At 41.3% G+C, this 17,691-nt stretch overlaps 2 protein-coding genes and 1 pseudogene across 3 annotated transcripts in view; all 3 read right to left on the reverse strand.

Moving 5' to 3' along the window:
• LOC108097954 (innexin shaking-B) overlaps positions 1-17,691 on the reverse strand; it is a 140,354-nt gene that overhangs the window by 94,445 nt on the left and 28,218 nt on the right. The gene's annotated exons all lie outside the window — the stretch shown is intronic.
• On the reverse strand, positions 3,322-4,107 carry LOC108097955 (type 1 phosphatases regulator YPI1). Its single transcript, XM_017200564.2, has one exon. It carries the CDS (start codon positions 4,096-4,098, stop codon positions 3,394-3,396), a length of 705 nt encoding a protein of 234 aa, XP_017056053.1. The 5' UTR covers positions 4,099-4,107; the 3' UTR covers positions 3,322-3,393.
• LOC108097866 lies at positions 5,801-15,828 on the reverse strand (annotated as a pseudogene).

Consider the following 17,691-nt stretch of genomic DNA (forward strand, 5'->3'; position numbering starts at 1 on the left):
CAGGGAAAAAAACGCAAGAAAGCCCAAGTGATGGGGACAAAGGAAGAAGGCTGCTTTTGTACTTGAATCGATTGTTGGCAATGAAGTCAATTACATAAACAGCATGGAGAAATAAGAGGGTAGCGTAAAATATGGGAAACATGAGGTAGACAAATTATAAGACGAAGAGCTTTGAATAAAAATATATCAATAAATATGTCAGAGACAAAGCTGGGAAATAAATTTGAGAAAATATGTTATTATTGTATTTCAAAAAGGAAAAAGTATCTTTCTTATTTCCTAGCTGAGTTGCCTTAATGTTTTAATTAAAAATACATTAGAAAATGGTTAGCATAATCAAGGGGCTTAAAATATTGTATTAATTGGTGGTTAATAAAAAAGTAAACAGCAAGAAGTCTTAAGGAAACCGGAAGTGATAAAGGGAAAACTCTGAATAGGAAAAGTGACTTGGGGGAAATCAAACAGAGGGTCACTCGCCGTTCAACACCTGCCACGCCCCTTTTCGTGCATCCCATTTGCCTGCCAATTTTAAGCACCAGAGGGCGTCAAAGTGACGTGTCGTCTGGCTGGCTTTTCCCTGCTTTTCCCCATTTTCCGCCACTCGCCACCTTTTCACCCTACCTTGACTTATTTTCTTTTCCCGCCCCTCGACGAGTTCCCTCTTCGTTTTTGTGTGTAAAGCATTTAAAAGTCACTTAAGTGGAAATTAAAAAGAAATTATTCACTTTGGCATACACACTCACACACACACAGTCACACACATACACTGGAGCATAAAGTGCTTTCCCAGTTTTCCCAGCTTTCCTTTGCCGCAATTGCTTTTTTATTTTTTTCCAGATTTATTTTTTGCAGCGTTCCGTTTGTTTGTTTGCTGTAATTGTTGTGGTCTGCCTCATTATTTGCATCCGGTCAAGGGAAAGCGGCGGGAAAGCGGGTGTAAAGCGAGCCCCAAAACAGATATCATTTTCCCCTCCCCCTCACAAAAAAAAAAAAAACCTCCGCCACCCCCCTTCAATTTTCCGAGTCTTTTGAGTTTTGGGTCCCTTTGGCTTGTGGCACATTTCCTACATTTTCCTACATTTGACCACAATATTTTTGTGGAATTGCTCGCAAATTGTTTATTGCTGACCTCAAAGCTATTTGGGGATTATGACCAACAGGGACAAGGTGTTGCCCATCATTTTAACCATTTTCCGACCTCTGAGCTGGCTTCCGGGCCAGATTAATTTTAATGGCAATCGGTGAATAAAATTAGACCAAAGTGGAGGCCATCAACTTGTTACATTAAGGCTACAATTTTAAAAGTGCTTAAATACTTTGAAAATTGCTTACAGATTTCCCATGGAATTCAAGTAACTTATTAATAAGCCGAGTTTACCCTACAAAAATCTTTTGTGAAATCTTAACTTAAAGATGTTTGTTCTTTGTTTTTTTTTTCAGACTGCAGTGTATTTATTCCTTTTTAATCTGTCCCTTTTATGCCTTGTATTTGTGTCATGTTCAAAGCGACCATTTTTTGATGTCATCCGCGGCCTCATCAACTTAATCATTGAAGGAGAAGGAATAATTTGCCTTCGTCTTTTTCCCTGCGTCCTGGCTAAAACTGAAAAAAGGCAGAGAAAAGAGCAGAGCGCAGCACAAAAAAAGAGGAAAATAAATAATGTGAAAAGAGGAAACATTCAGCTTCGTTGACGGCGACCCATTGACCAAGTTAAAAAGGCTAGAGCTATATGGCATACATGGGGATATGGCCGCACATGTATGAGTTATGCAAACCGTATATATATATATATATATATATATATATGCGATATATATGTATATGATATATTTTTTCCTTTTGCTGCGGAGGCACTTCAAATGCGGTTTGGGGCCGCGGAATCAAGCGCCAAGAGACCTCATAAAAAACGACTAACGCGACTGGCTCACACAGATATACACTCACACTGCCGCGCATATTGAGTTGTGGCTTAATGCTACACATACCCACTCACTCACACACATACAAGCACACTGATACACATAAGGGTTCAAAGTTTGGCAGAAGGAGCGCAAAAACCAAAACAGAAATATTTCGCTCCATTTTTTTGTGTGTGGTTTTTTTTTTAATATTTTCTTCCCACAAAATTTGTGTCATGCCATGTGCCCGGGATTGCATAACCCCCTTTTTCAGGGAGCCTGCAGCGCCCCCTCGACCGCCACGCCTCTGTGCTGCCACAGCTTCATTTGGCAACTGAAAATTCTCCACAGATTAAGCAGGGAATTGAAACTAGACGAGCAAAGCCGTAATAAAAAGAGTAGCTGTAGCTATAAATTTAATAACGTGGAATAGCTGAAGTTGGTAATATTATTATTATAGAATGGGAAATTAAAAAACAGATAATGTTGGAAATTTTTAAACAAAATATAATATAAGCTGCAAGCTACACAGATTGGATTAATATCATTAATATTATGGTATTTATATAGGTATATTTATAACTACTTATAATTTTTAAATGAGGAATTAAATAATAAATTTTTTAGTTGCCCCGAGATATCTGCATCTGATTTTTCAATTTGATACCAATTGGAATTAGGGATTAGGATGACAGGGCGACAACCACAAAGCCATCAGCACAGCAGCGCTTCTATTTCCCATTTTCCGTTCGCTTCATCGAGTTTCACATTCGCTTCGCTGGCAACTTAAATTTTTCCCCCACTCGACACCGGAACGGACGGAGTTCGGTTCGAATAGAGCTTGGATTACAAGAAGGAGAGGGGGTTCGGTTTTGCAAGGGGGGGACTTTCCACAAGCATCTGTGATGCACTGCATCCACGGCAAAAAGTTCATTAATCTAGTTACAAGTTCGCGCAGACAGTTCGCATAATCAATCAATAGACACACGAGGGCAGGGGATTCTGGGGCGTAAACATGTTGGGACCCCCTCGGAAACCCCGGAGAGAACCCCACGCCCCTGCATAGGTAGGCGTGACTGTCGAAAGGGCGGGGCGTGTGACAGTTTTTTTTGCGGTTTTCTGCCCGCTGAGTGACAGGAACAGGATAGCATTTCCTAAGCGGGTTTTCGCCGGCTTTTCTTTGGCCGCACAAACTGCTAGAGGAACGGCAAAAGATGCCGTACAAGAAAATTAATTAGGTAAGAACATGGTCCATAAAGATCAGGCGATAAGCGTACTTTCGAAAACAGTTCTAATTGCTCTTTAACTTCTTGACCTTAAAATATAATGGTAGCACCTAAGCGTATAATAAATTGTTTAAATTCGTTTAAATAAAATCTTGCTTGCTAAATATATAATGTGTAGGTATATCAAACAACGGAGTGTGGTACCAATTTACACTTTACTTTAATTTTTAGTTTTAAATGCACAAATCGGCTATTCAAAGGCTGTTTTTTAATCCTTTTTAAAGTCTTTCTTCTCTAAATTGTTCCGATTTTTAATCACCAACTTTTCCTCCTCTTTCATCGGATTATTATCTCTTTCCGGTGCGATCACCTCGATAGATATCCGATTATTTCGATTTCTCTGCTGACCACCATCACAATGGTTACAACAACAACCGCAGCAAGATTGTTGCCTTTGCCTTCGCTGCTTTTCCAGGCGATTGCGAGTTCTTACTTCGGGATGGCCAAAACAGTGTTCGCATTCGTCGTCCGTAGAGGACGAACTCTCGCCGAAGGGATGTGGCTTTCTATAGATGCAGCAGCACTTGGATTTGCGCCGATTCGAGTGCTCGTTATCGACAACTCCGTCATGGAAGCCGACGCGCCTCTCATTCGTCTCCTGTTTTGCCAATCGGAGATGAAGCAGGACGGGCGGGCTCACTACTTGATCCACGGAATCGGTGCTATCCGCCGAGTTAAATCCGGAATCACTATCCGCAGGCACCGCGGTGAAATTAACATTTGCTCCAGGAATCGTCCTGGTTGTCGATTTTATGGAAGTCCTAGGCTTCTTCTCATTATCAATACTCGAAACCTTCGGCTGATCCATGGGCGAAAATAACAAGGCTACTCCGGAATTTAAATAATTTTGGGAAACTTTACGACATAAGATCATTTGATTAGAAAAAAGGTCAAAACATGAAGTTATTTTCATTAGCTTATATGATATTGTTTCGGGAAAATTTTGGATTCGCATAATTTGAAGTTTATAAATTTGATGTTTAATTAAAATCATCTCTTACAATTGCAACTAGCGAAATATCTGCATCAATATGTATTTTGAAGCTGCCTGTGAGCCAGCAAGTTTGCTGACCTCTTGCCCTTTCATTCCCTCTCTTTCTCGACTTTTCCAACCGTCTCTTTCGCACCATCTACCCCTCTCTTTCTGGCTGTCTCGTCTCCAGCTTTAGCCGCAGTCATTTTGGCTGCCAAAACTTGTGCACGATTTACGTCAATTGGACAAGCGCCAGGACACGCCTTAACCCCGCAGTGCCCCCATCCCATTTAACTCGCAGCTTTTCGGCCCCACCGCCCACTTTGCCATTTTCCCACCCAACACATGCCCCTTCCCGCCATCACTTTCCCGAATCCCACAGCAGCTCCTTTGCTGAGCTCTATGTTTACCTAAAATGCAATTCTCCTTGCCCGCTGCAGTTTTGCATTTATTATTGGTAGAGTGGGCGGAAAATGGGCGGTAGGTCGGCCGGCTTGGAAAAGCCATTTTCCATTTTACTTTACCACTTTTGCCTTTGAAAATTGCACAAAAAATCCGCCCTCCTCCTATGTATATACATATATATTTTTTTTATTTACGCATGGCAAATAAATGTTGAAAATAATATGATGGCTGCTGTGCTGCGGGGTTAAGGAACTTTTTGCCAGCTTCGTTTTCGTTTTCTTGGCTTTCGGCTTCCCTCTTTTTTTTTTTTTTTTTTGTGAATATTTTTTCTACTTTTTTTTTTGTGGTAGACTCGTGTATTTTACTTCTTGTCTGCGTTTATCTGGCATTAGAAGCAAGAAAAATTATGTTTGCGGTCGAAAAAAGGGGGTTTTGTCTGTTCTGCAGCAGATAATAAAAAAGAAGCCGCAGCCTCCGAAATGCGAAGTGAGCCCCAGCCAACGACCCTGAATGAAAAATTATGCTCAATGCGGTTTGAATAGTTAAGTTCTCCCCTTCCTTCCAGACCGAAATAGGGCGTGGCCGGGGTTCAAGTGCAAGGCACAGACGGAATTCGAGGTGACAGAGTGGGTTTCTGGCATGCAAATCCTGCCTTACTTAATTGCTTGCCCACAACATTGCGAACATTTAGACTACATTTTTCTATAAAATATTATATTACACAAGCACCACTTAGAGGTGTGCTACTTTGAAGTCGGACCAAATTTAGCGAAGTTAATTCTTCCAGAAGTGCAGTTTTGGGCAACGTTTCTGCAAGTTATCAAAAAAATTGACTAGAATTATTTTTGATCGGGAAATGCTTAGCATTTTATCTTATATGAAAATAATTTTTAAGAATAAGCGGATAACAGTTTTTGACAAGAATTTCAATATTATTTTAGTAGCAGGAAAGATGAAATTACTCCTTCAGTTTGCCTAATCGTTTGATGCCCGCCTTATTTCATTTTTAGGGTACTTTACGCGACACCCAGTTGGGGAATCACCTAAAACTATTTGCAGGCCATTGGCCTAAACACTTTGGCGGCTGCTCTTCACGCTCTTAACGGGCAAATAAAAGTTTTCGCCGGGCGGAAAAGCTGAGGCGTTGTGTCCAAGGAAAACCAAATCCTCGAGTGCCTGTGGCCATAACTTTCTTTCTGTGTGCCATTGAAATGAAATCTAAAATTCATTACGCATTTTATGCGTCAAAAGGAGATTTGGGATTGGGATTGGAGAAGGTGGTGCTGGTTCTGGTGGTGCTGGTGGTGTTGGTGGGTGGCACGTAATGAGGCGCGTGCCTGGCCTGAACCTGCCACATTCCACAAATGGCATTTATGTCCCAATGGAGACACGCACAAAACGCGACGACAGCAACGCTTTCGACTGTCTCCTGTCTCCTGTCTCCTGTCTCCTGTCTCCCGTCTTCTGTCTCCCGTCTCCCGTCTTCTGTCTCCCGTTTCCCGCCTCCCATTTTCCGCCTCCTGTTTCCCCTTGCCTTTCCTGACGGATTTTCCTGCACCCCCATCTGCGTGAGCAATTTACCCGCCGGAATTGTAAGCTCAAGCGTCCGTGTCTCCTTTGTCGCTGGTGTGGTTGTCTTTGGGGAATAAGATGAATTACATGCTACTTCAGGCAGCCGCCTCCTTCCACGATTCCCTATCGCCGCTCGCCACTCTTCTCCCTGGGCATGCAAAATCATGCAGATAACGCACAAAAAGGTACCAGAAACTAAATCCTCAAGCGCATAGTTTCGCAGCAGGAAGTCCCTTTAAAAACAGTGGAACTTGAGCTCTAGAAAAAACGGTGAAAAAGTATATATCTTAGGGAAGAAAGAAAATAGATGAGAAAAAAGAGCGCAAAGAAAAAGAATCCTGAGTAGAAAAAACGGTGCAAGGAATTTCGAGGAGTACAAAAAAGGCACTTTAAATACAAACACAAGATTGAAACGGAATGTATTGTTGGTTTAAAAACCTTTAAAGAAATCTAGGAAAATTATTTAGGCGGTTTTTAATCCCTAATAATCTCTAAACATATTTAAATATTTTACAAAATTGACAAAGTTATGGGTTGTGGAAGTCCAGTTTGGGGGGACACCATTCTGAAAACCATCGCAAACTTGGAAAAACTTAGAAAAATAAATAAAAATGCAGTTGCATCAAAGATGCGATTACCAACGTTTAGAAGTATGCCCTTTTGGAATCCGATTGAAATTGACAAAGTTATGGGTTCTGGAAGTCCAGTTTTGGGTCACCATGCAGAAAACCTTCGGAAATTTCGAAAAATCCGACATGAAGAGGGGTCAAGATTTCGACCATCTCCAAATTGAAAAACATTAATGTATTTTCAAGAAAACCGAGCAAAAGTGGTGCTGTATCTTAGGGAGACATGCATCTTAATCTTATTTGAGGCCCTAGTTCCTTGTGTGAAACCGATCTGTGAGGTTGCCACCCCATGCTGTTTGAAATTTATGGAAATTCCCATTTAACAATTTCCGCCTTGCAACGAAAGCAGTGTGCCGGTAAAAAGGGAGTCTGAGAGCGAAATCAACCGCACGGAAATCATGTCTACGCATCATTCTTTGTGCTATTACTCTACTAGTCCACTCCCCTTTTTTCCTTTTCCGCACTAAAGTATATTTCTTCTTTTTTTCGGCATTCCTGTATTGTATTTGGTTTCGGCTTGTGTGTGTGATTTTGCGTGGCTGTGTGGAAATGTGTGATAAGCAGTTTCCGCCAGGGAATAGACCACACATATATCTATACATATATATATACATATATAAATATATATATATAAAGTTTGTATTTATATGGCGTGGTGTACAAAGATAGTTCTTTGAATGCCTAGGCTTTGCCTTTTTTCATTCATTGGCGTCGAAATGTCCAACACGACAAGTTCACACATAGAAAAATAAATATGAAGGAGGCTATAGTTGCAATTTTATGTAGTAAAGTTGTTTTAAATGATTTTATTTAATATGGTCAGACTTGCCCAGTGTGACCATAGGCCTTTACAAATGGTTGTTTATTATTCAAGAGCTTATTTATATATATTAATTTACTTCCATTACATTTCGTATTAATAACTTAATAAGAGGAGTAATTTCTCCTAGTGTAGGAATGCCAGCAACACACTGACTACGGACCAAAAAAAAGAGGGCAAGGCATCGGAATTGAGCCACATCTCATAGTCAGGGCTGCAAAAAAGAAGCGGAAGCTGTGGCTACTAATGCAAATATAATGGCAAATGTTTCGGAAATATATTTCACAGATAAAATTGATAAAGAACACTTCGCCGCTCTTAATCCACCCTTGCAAAAATCCATTGTGTGCGGCGGCAAGCGGAAAACTATTTGCTCGCATTTTTCCACACTTTTCTACTGCCTATTATCCGGCATTCACAAACAACCGCAACAAAAAAAGGAAAGCATCTGAAAGACTACTCCTCACTTCTGATTCGCAATCGTCCTTTGTATCCTTTTTTTACCCTTGGGTTTCTTATCTGTAAATCTATAACTCCCGTTGTATAGCATTTGAGGATTGTTCAGGCAGGCGAAAAGTTTATAGGCTTGTCCTCATGTTAAATAATGTGTCGAGCGAATTCTGTAGTTAGTCTCCTAGTCTAGAAATTCAGTTTTTATTTGTTAATTATTACTATTAAAAATCACTCTATTTTTGATTTTCAATAGATTGAAGTCTCAATGATTTCGTTTAGCACCTTCAGTTTCCCATCTGAATAAACCAGAGTTAAGACTTTACGTACTTCTTAACCAATTATATTTACTGCCAGTTAAGCTCACTTTCGACGTCTTCATTCGACCTCTCAAGCTCACTTTCCTTCTTGTTTTTTTTCCCTCCGCTATAAATGTCAATTTTGCACTGCTCTCAATCAAATAAGTTGGCTGTTGAAAGTTGAGACTTCCTTTCGTCCTTTCACATCCTTTCAATTTCTTTCATTTGTCGGAGCTTAAGCTCCAGCTAATTTCTGTCTCTTTCTGCACTTCCGTCTTATTCCTTGGCTCACTCAAACTATTTTTTATGATTCGTGAGCTTAAGTAATCGAAATAAATAAAACGAAATCTGTGTCACAGATTTTCTGCCATCTGGCCAGGCGAAATGTAAACAAAATAACTAAAAGAATTGGAACGAGAACGGGAACGAGATGGAGATGGAGATGGAGCCGTTGACAATGGAATTCCCCATAGAGTGGGAGGTCGTTGGGCTGCAGTCATCCATTTGTCAGTTACTCTTAGTGGGGCAAAGGAAAAAAATATAATATAAATTCCATTACAATTATATAAATTTCACTTAAGCTTTGCAATAATTTGAAAGCCTGAGTCGCGACAGAAACGAGTTAAGCGAGGGAGTACTGTACTGTGCAGGGGACGCAAAAAAAAAAAGGGAAAAGGGGGCGGCGGAGGAGGGGCAGCAAAAGAAATGCATCATAAATTTTCATGTTGCTCTCGCGATTTTCTATTGTGCTCCACTGGAGAGTGGCGAGCAATGGACATAAAAAGCCAAGCTCAAGACAGCGGCAACTTTCAACTGGAGTAGTAGTAACTGAAGTTGCCGCCTTTACACATGGAGAAAAACTATTCTATTAATATACTCACAAAGAAACACGATCAAACGCACTTTCGGTTGCACTTTCTATTTGACATTGTAGGAGGTCCTATAAAGAATTTTGTTTGCTGTGTTAGAGCTCCTCCAAGACAGCTTCACTAACCATTAAAACTATTTCGTTCTGAAGTATAAATATGCTTTTATTTTCGCTCAGTGAAATCAGTGGTGCTCTACTGCTGAGGCAGCAATTCTGTGTCCAGCCATAAAGCAGCGAATACAAAAAAAAATGGGGGAAAAAATGCAATACAATTTCATTTTATGCAAGAAACAACGCTGGCGGAAAGCAGGAGGAAAAGCTCGCTTTTTGGTGAAAAATTGTAAATTCCCATTAGAATTGCGCCAGGGGCGAGCGGGGAAAAGGGGGGAGGGGCGGGGCAGCAGTGGGGGAAAACGCATCATGAAGGAAGGAAGAAAGTAAGCCGAGGAAATGAAATGAAACCAAAATTGAAACGAAAAGCGGACTCCGAGGAAATGGAAGAGGGTAAGTAGGTAAGTGTATGGTATATTACATGCATAAATAAATAACCAAAAAATGGCAAGAGGCAGCCGCCAGTAATGTAAGAAATAAAAAAGATTAAACTTGAAGGAACAAAAATTAAACGAATTTTTTTTAAAGAGAAACAAGAACGACTGCTAAGAAACTGCAGGAAATTAGGGAGCAGGTAGCACAAAAGAATTAACAGAAGAAATACAAAGAAATTTACATTTGTTTACTTAGACGATTTTTTGGAATAAGCATTGAGGTAACAATACAAAATTGTCAAATACTAAGCTTAAAATAAAATCGGAAAGCCAAATAAAGTTCCTCTGAAATAAATACCAATTTCAAAGTACTGATTTTAAAATATTAATATTGACTCTTAAATTATGAAAAGAGGGAACAATAAGTTGCTCCCTAGATTATTTCTGTAAGCATATATTTATGTTCTCTTTTCTGTAGGTTTTGTGTTGCTTTTTCTGCTTTTGGCCCACTGTGCGTCCAGGCAAAAGCGGCGAGCTTAAAATGCACCTGGCAAAGTGCCTCCGCTGAGCTTAAAAGAAATGACTTCTTGTTCCGCCAGCAGTTACCTCTTTTCCAGCTTTTCTCTACCATTTTTCAAGAGTTTCTTTTTTTTTGTCCTTATAAATGTTTTTTTCTAGTTTTTTCTATTTTCTTATGTATTCCCCCTCGTTTGTTTTTTTTTTTTTTTTGTTATTTTTTGGTGCAAACGAAGTTTACGCGTGCTGATGCAGATAATGACAGTCAGTCAGTCAGTCAGAGAAAAGGGGGAAAAGAGTAGATCCATGGAGATGGTCGGACGTTGTGTGCCTTTTGGAAACTTGTTACCTATTAGGAACACACACACACACACACACATACACAAACTCATACGAGTGAGGACTTCCTGCTCCTGTCCCTTGGAATTTCTCCGGGCACCGAGCAATTACAGAGAAAGCATCGGCAGGATAAGGATAAGGATAAGGATAGCGAAACCAGGCTAAAAGGAAAAGGTCCAACGACCTGAAATCTTTTTCTCGGCTCCATCTTCAGGCCATAATTGCTTGGCAAGTTAATAAGTGGCAAGTCAAAAAGCTTATCCCCTGGACCCAAAAGCCCTCGCACTTTTCTTTCCATTTCCCCAAGAGAACCACCACACACACACACACACACACACGCTTGAGTGGCAAGTTGCATTCCATTGCAGCTGAGAGCCAGGAAAATTCTTGGGTTTTTCCTACAGCTCAGGCATTTTAATTAGCGCATTACCAACGAGAAGGAGACGCGGGCGGTGCGACGAACCTCTCGACAATCGACAAACCCAGCTCTCGACACCAATTTTTTTATGGCCAGATGTATAAACGATATGGAAACACAGGGCACAGTGCGTCGCAGACATCTCGGAAATGTAAGCATGCAGACGCAACTAATGATTCGAGTGCAAAAACATTACTTTTTTTGTGGCTAACAAGAAACACTACATATCACAAATACACTTTATCAAGTGTAAATGTAATAAACGCTTATGAAACTGCAAAATATTTGAAACTCCTCCCAACTGCATAATATCTTTTAGGATTTCAATTTTTCTCCGGGTAATCTGTCATGGATTTCCCGTTCAATAAATCGCAATGCCATTTGCTAATTTCCGAGTACTTGTTTTCCCCGGCGTTTTCTCACTGTCAGCCGCACACTTTTGGCCATATTCCCTCACCTTTTGGGCTAATAAAACTCAATCGCAATCGAACTAAAAGTTGGGTGAAAATAAGTAAGGCAAGTCAACTTGCCAATCAATGTTTGCAGGGGCGTTTAACGATTGCTGTTCGAGTTTTTTTTTTTTTCACTAGGCAAACTTCCTGTAGATGGAGTCCTTGGACCATGTCCAATCCAAGGTGGAAAAAGTGTCTCTTTGTCAGGTGTTGCCACGCCACGCCCATCGGAAGGAGGAGGGGGCGAGGGGCGGTAGGATAAAGTATAAATGATGTTGCAGCTGCCACTCGGGAAGAGCAAAAAATGGAATAATATTGAAGATTTGCCTTTTTTGCACGAAAATCAATTCCAATTCCAATTTCTTATTTAACATTTTGATTAATGCAAGCAGCAGTCGAATATGCAAAGTTTGCGGAGACTTTTTCCATGCACTTTTTTATGCACTTTTTGCTCACACTCCCACCAATTTTTTTCGCCACCGACAATGGCGGCCACTTGACACATGCTTTAGCACACACATCCGCATCCGCATTCAAGTTGGTGCAACATGGGGATAAGGCGTCGCCACATCTGCTCTCGTTCGCCGTTTGCCGTTTGGCTTTTTGCAAAGCCAAATGTTGTCAAATAATATTTACCCAGCCACGCACACATGGGAAATATGCAGGATATTGGCTCTATGCATGGCCAAGGAGTTCCGCTGAAGCTGTGAAAAAATGCAAAGTGTGGGCTGCTAAAAAGTTTAAAGTGCGGCAAATCCATAAGACCAAAAATCACTCCAATAAAAAAGAAGTGCACGACAGAAGATGTCAACATGATTGGTGGATTTAAAGATGATTTTTGGTGTACCTTAAATTCAAAACATTATTTAAAATTGTTGTGTGTGATGAGCAAACCCAACAACTTCGATTAATTAAAGTAAAATGAAATACTGGCGGCCGGCGCGTTGGAATTACTTTACAGAGGTCCCTTGGGTAACTAGCGTCTTACCCCTTTTTTAGCAGGCGTGTCCGCCCCCGTCGAGTGGCAAGTTTCAAATTACACGCCTCGACAGCCCGGAGAAAACTTAACGAAAATAAATAAAATATATATAAAGGACACTGGAGCGTAACAGTTTTGCCGGCAGAGAGGAAAAGCGGCGACATGTTCAATCTGTCCAAGTCACGGCGTCTGCGTTCGTTCGTCCCTTCCAATCCGAACTTAATCGGCAATAATTCTCAACTGTCCGTTTATGTCTCTGTTGCCAGTCTAGGGACTCGACGGTCTCCCCAACATATACATATATAGATATATAGAAATAGATATATATTTGTATTTAATATCGGGAGACAGACAAACAATCATATCGGGCTATTTACGGCAGCCAGCCAGAAACCAGAACCGTAAAAGATACAATTCATAAAGCCGAAAGACAAAAGTTAGACAAAACACTTTTCCAAGGAGACGTGGTGGAAAAGCGTTTTATAGATAGCAAAATCGGGCAACACTCACACACACCCAAACACACACACACACACATGTTGTGGTGGTAAGGAAAACTTTTGTGTTGGTCCTTTGTTGTTTGTATTTTGTTTAGATGGCATAAATTAGATACGTGCCTCCCAAGTCCAGGACATCCCACCAAATCCTTCTTTCGATTGTTTGGGCTTTAAACAAACAAAGGCGGCGACGGAAAGGGATTCGTGGATTCGGAAGGCCGGAATGGGAATACACACAGTGTCACAGATTATGTCCTGCTGGTCCTCCTTTGGCCATCATAACAGTGCGCCATCATACCATATATATATTATATTTGCCCTCAACTTGGCGGCCCGCAAAAACTGCAAATTGCAGTTTGGACTGGCCAAACAATTTTCTGATTAATTTCAAGTTTTGTGTAAACTGTTGAAACATTCCACGATCTTGATGCTGATGATGATGATGATGATGGCACTGATGATGATGATGATGATGATGATGGTGCGCTCTTATGTGTGCCCCGAAAATGTTGTTTTCCCGGGCTTTTCCGCTGGCCTTTTTGTGCCGACAGCCGCCAAATGAAAAGTTTTCCCCTCTTCACTGAATAGCTGAGCAAACTGCGAGCGAGGAAGCAAGATCTAAATAAATAATTAGTTCGCATTTATTTCATTAGACAAACCGGAATCCCGAGGCAAAAACTTTTGCGGATAACTAAAGACCCTAAATGGGTGCCAAGAAAACGACTTTGGAAACATATGTGCTTCTCAAATGTCCCACTACTGTAATTTGTCTTAAAAAACAGCTTCACGTTTCCATGGGGGAATTTCTTTGACGGAATTTAAGGTATTATTTTCCATTCCAGACAAAGTTTTACAAGTATGTAAGCATTAAGTTCGTAGTTTCAGGCTTTAAGACGGAGAAAAGTCGTATTGATTCAACTGTTTGCAAAGCAAAAATCAACATGAATCAATTTACCCATCTCCGTTTTTCTTTTTTCCAATTAAAATCATTAGCTTTTTGTTTCTCTTATTTAGCTCATCAAATCCCGGTTGATTTGTGGAATCTGCAAGTCACCTTAACTCTTCATTATCTCATCATCTAATTAATCCGCTTTAATCTCCTTCAATTATCCCCTTTGATTATCTGGCATTCAAAGGAAATCCCACGCTCGTTGCTCTGGTTTTATTTCGCCTCATTTTCTATTTTCCAAACGCCACGCCCCCGTTTTTCATACCCATCTCGCTTCCCGCTGATGAAACTTTCAATTAGCGCCAAGTGTAAAATGGAGCAGCGGTGGCATCATTTTCATCAAATTACCAGTGACACCGACAACCGATTCCCTGGCGTTTTACCACCCTCCCCCCCCAACCTCACCCCATCAGCGGAAGCCACGCCCCCAGCTTTTCCCCAAGTCCGCCCCCCTTTTGGGCGCAGCAGCAGCGTGTTCATCTTTTCCGTTGCCACGGTTTTAGCCATTTTCATTTCTGGTCGACGATGACACAAAATGTCGGTCACTTGCGGCTTACCCCAAACCATCCACTTGCCTTCCCCCATCCTCCCAACCCCCCTGCAGTATTTTTCCCAACCCCCTGCAGTATTTTTCCCAACCCCCTGCAGTATTTTACCATCCCCCTGTCGCCGGTTTTTAGTATCTCCTTTTTCCCAACGTCGGTGTGCCCAATTTGTAGAATGCTGCAAATAGCCAGGAAAATTACCTCATGCGCATTTTCTTATTACAGAAATGTGCATAAGAAAATGGACGTAATGAAAAAAATCTGAACAACAACAACAACAACAACAGCAAGAAGCTCGAAGGGAAAAGGAAAAGCGGGCGGGAAACGCAGCTGAGGGAAATAGTCGAGGTAGAAGTTACCTGTTGGGAATTCAACGGAAATGAAACAGTTTATTTTAAAATATTCAAGTAAAATTAATGGAATTTTCCGAAAGGGAAAATAAAACAATAGATTTTACATTTAAAGTTAAATTAAACATCAAGTTTGAAACATTTTTAAATGCGAAGAAAAAAGAAACAAATATAGTATACAGCGGATAGAATAACTCGATAAAACAAAAACGGAACAGAAACTAATGAAAACCTAATGTGAAACGAGGAGAACAAAAGGAAATACGAGTGGTAATTAAATATTTTCAAATGGGGAAACAACATTGAAAAGCTGAAGCGGAGCAAAGGAAAAAAAAACGAGATAAAACGAGAAATGCAATGGAATGGAACAGAGGAAAAGTCACCTGCCCTGCATTTTCTCGTCTTCCCATATTCATGTTTTTTAATTTTCCCCCTTGCGAATAACGGGGCTGCAAATTGAAAATACCAAGGCGTAAAAAACAGGACAACAAATGGAGAATCTACAGACAAGGAACAAACGGAATGCAAATGACGCAAAAATGGAAATGGATGGAAATTGAAAAGCCAAGGGAAACGGGTCGTGAGGGGAGAGAGAGGATGGAGAGAAGGAGGAGCGGGGGGCGGTGGGCGGCAGATAGAGCAAAATGAAAAATAATTAGCGCAATTAATGACCACGTAATTAGCGCTTCAAATCTATCCCTCTCTCTCGCACACTGTGTGTTTTGCAACATCCCCTCTCCTCTCCTTCTACACAATGTGTGCAGTGGCACGTAAAGTGTAACCCACACCCACAACACCCCCACCCCCACCCACACCCCACCCCTCATTCTGCCCCATTTCCCCCAGAATTTCCAGCGCTTTCCAACCCGTCCAACACGGCCACCTTCATTAATAGTTCGCTGCGGCTATGTTTGATAACTCTATCGCGGTCCGGTTGCCACTGATTTTCCTTTTTCCCCACTTTTCCCACTTTACCCGCTTTGCCCGCCAGTCCCACTCTTCCGACTCTTGCCATTTGCCCAGCGCTGGAGAGAAGAAGAAAAGTGGAGAGCAGATCCAAACGACACGCTAATGAATGCACGATGGCCCCGTTTCATTTTCCGAAAGGGGTTTCCATCGGAAATGCAACTCTGTCATGGAATTTCTTCATCAGCATTTGAGGTTAGCGGAAAATCCACGCAGATCAGCGGGGCAAAAGTGTGCAAATGGACGGTGGCTAATTAAAAATGGCCTTTGATTAGGCCAAAATGTTAAATTAACATTAGCGTGCGCTAAGAGGCCCTTTTTGGTTTTAGTCAACGAGCATCGAGAAAAAGGCCAATTCATTTGGCTCTCTGCGAAATTAGAAAAACGTGTGGTCTTCAACGTAAATGGCTTGCTCTTACCTTAAAAAAAAAAGAAAATAGGACAAAAGGACTAGAACTAGAAATGGCAATAGTTTTCTTCTTAATATTATATAATAAATATTCTAGACTTCACCCGCTCCTTGTGTTACTCCCCACTCACATGGCGCGGAAATCCTTCCGATTCCTTAACTTATGAACAACTTAAAAATTCATTGTCTCCACATGGTGCCCAGGACCCCATCGCAGCAGGACCCCCTGGGAAAACTGGGAAAACCAGGGGAAGCCAGGGGTGAAGTGGTAAAAGTCCTTTGCTGGTTGGCGAATGAAAAACGAAAAACTGTCATCATGTGACGGGAATCAATCTAAAGTCATTTTATAACCCGAAAAGTCATAAATCTAACTTTAATGTTTTAAACGTGACTGCGGCACGAGGTCCCACAACCAACCACGCCCCTTTTTTAGTCCAACACCCACCGCCCACTCGCCAACATGTGTAACGATGTGTGGGAAAGAGAGAGACAGACAAACCTCCGGCATTGAAATTGGAAAAGTAAAACAAGCAAATGAATGTATTTCCGTTTGGGATTTTTCACTTTCCGGCTTCGGAGAAGGAAGTCAACGGACGGTGGGCGGTGGGATGTGGTGGGTGGTGGGAGGTGTTCGTTGGGTGATGTTTTCCACAGTCACCAATGTGGGGGCGTGGCCAAAACCCTGTTTGCGGGGCAGAAGGGAGAGGGGGAGGGGGAGGTAAGGAGAGGGCAAAACACTATAAATGACAAAACGAATTCAAGGAGAAGTCGTCGAGCTGAGACAGGAAAATAGATAGAAAATTTTATTAAATGGGCATCAAAACTATTTGGCGTGTCCTCAGCAGGGGGCGTGCAGCAGCAGCAGCAGCGGCAGCGGCAGCAGGAGGGGGAAGTTGGGGGGTGTTGGTTGTGCAAAGCAGTGTTGGTTTTCCGGGGAGCCAAAGGGGGCGACGAAAAGGCAAAATCCCCCTGGCTAAATTCATGGGCCAAATGGCGTAGCATACTTACGTGAGCCACACATAAAATTCAAGCACCGCATGCGGTCAACGAAGGTGAACACTAGACTCAAATGGCCGAATGCGTGCGACAGAGATGGCCATATGCAGAATGAAGGAGACAGAGCGAGGCTTTCGGGCAATGTGTGACAGGATTAATTAAGTGGCGGCAATGGAATCGTGTCCATAACGAATTGTGAGATTAATATGGGCAGCAATAAGGATGAGAAGAACTGCAGGAGATTACTCCTTAAAGCGAACAAATCTTAAGGAAATATAGAAGAACAATAGGGAAAAATATCATATTAAAGATATACTATATACATGATAAGAGAAAAGGATAAGTCTTTTTTTTTTAAGTCCCATTTAGAGATAGACTTAATTATTAAAGAAAATATAAGTGAATTATAAAATGTAAATTGAGCCCCTTTAAAAACTTGCAACTCTTTTATCTGCACTAAAAACATTTATAGGAGCCAAACTTAAATTGAGGTCAAACGGATATTTTACGGTTTCTTTTTTTTTTTTTTGTAGCTCTCACAGGGTTATCTTCTTTATGGTGTTTATTGCGTATTAACTATCGCTTAAAA

The sequence above is a fragment of the Drosophila ficusphila genome, unplaced genomic scaffold (assembly GCF_018152265.1).
Source record: "Drosophila ficusphila isolate 14025-0441.05 unplaced genomic scaffold, ASM1815226v1 contig_197, whole genome shotgun sequence".
NCBI lineage: Eukaryota > Metazoa > Arthropoda > Insecta > Diptera > Drosophilidae > Drosophila > Drosophila ficusphila.

Bases quoted from the DNA above. Each gene is read 5' to 3' on its own strand.
- LOC108097955 (XM_017200564.2), bottom strand. From the start codon at position 4,098: ATGAAAATAACTTCATGTTTTGACCTTTTTTCTAATCAAATGATCTTA.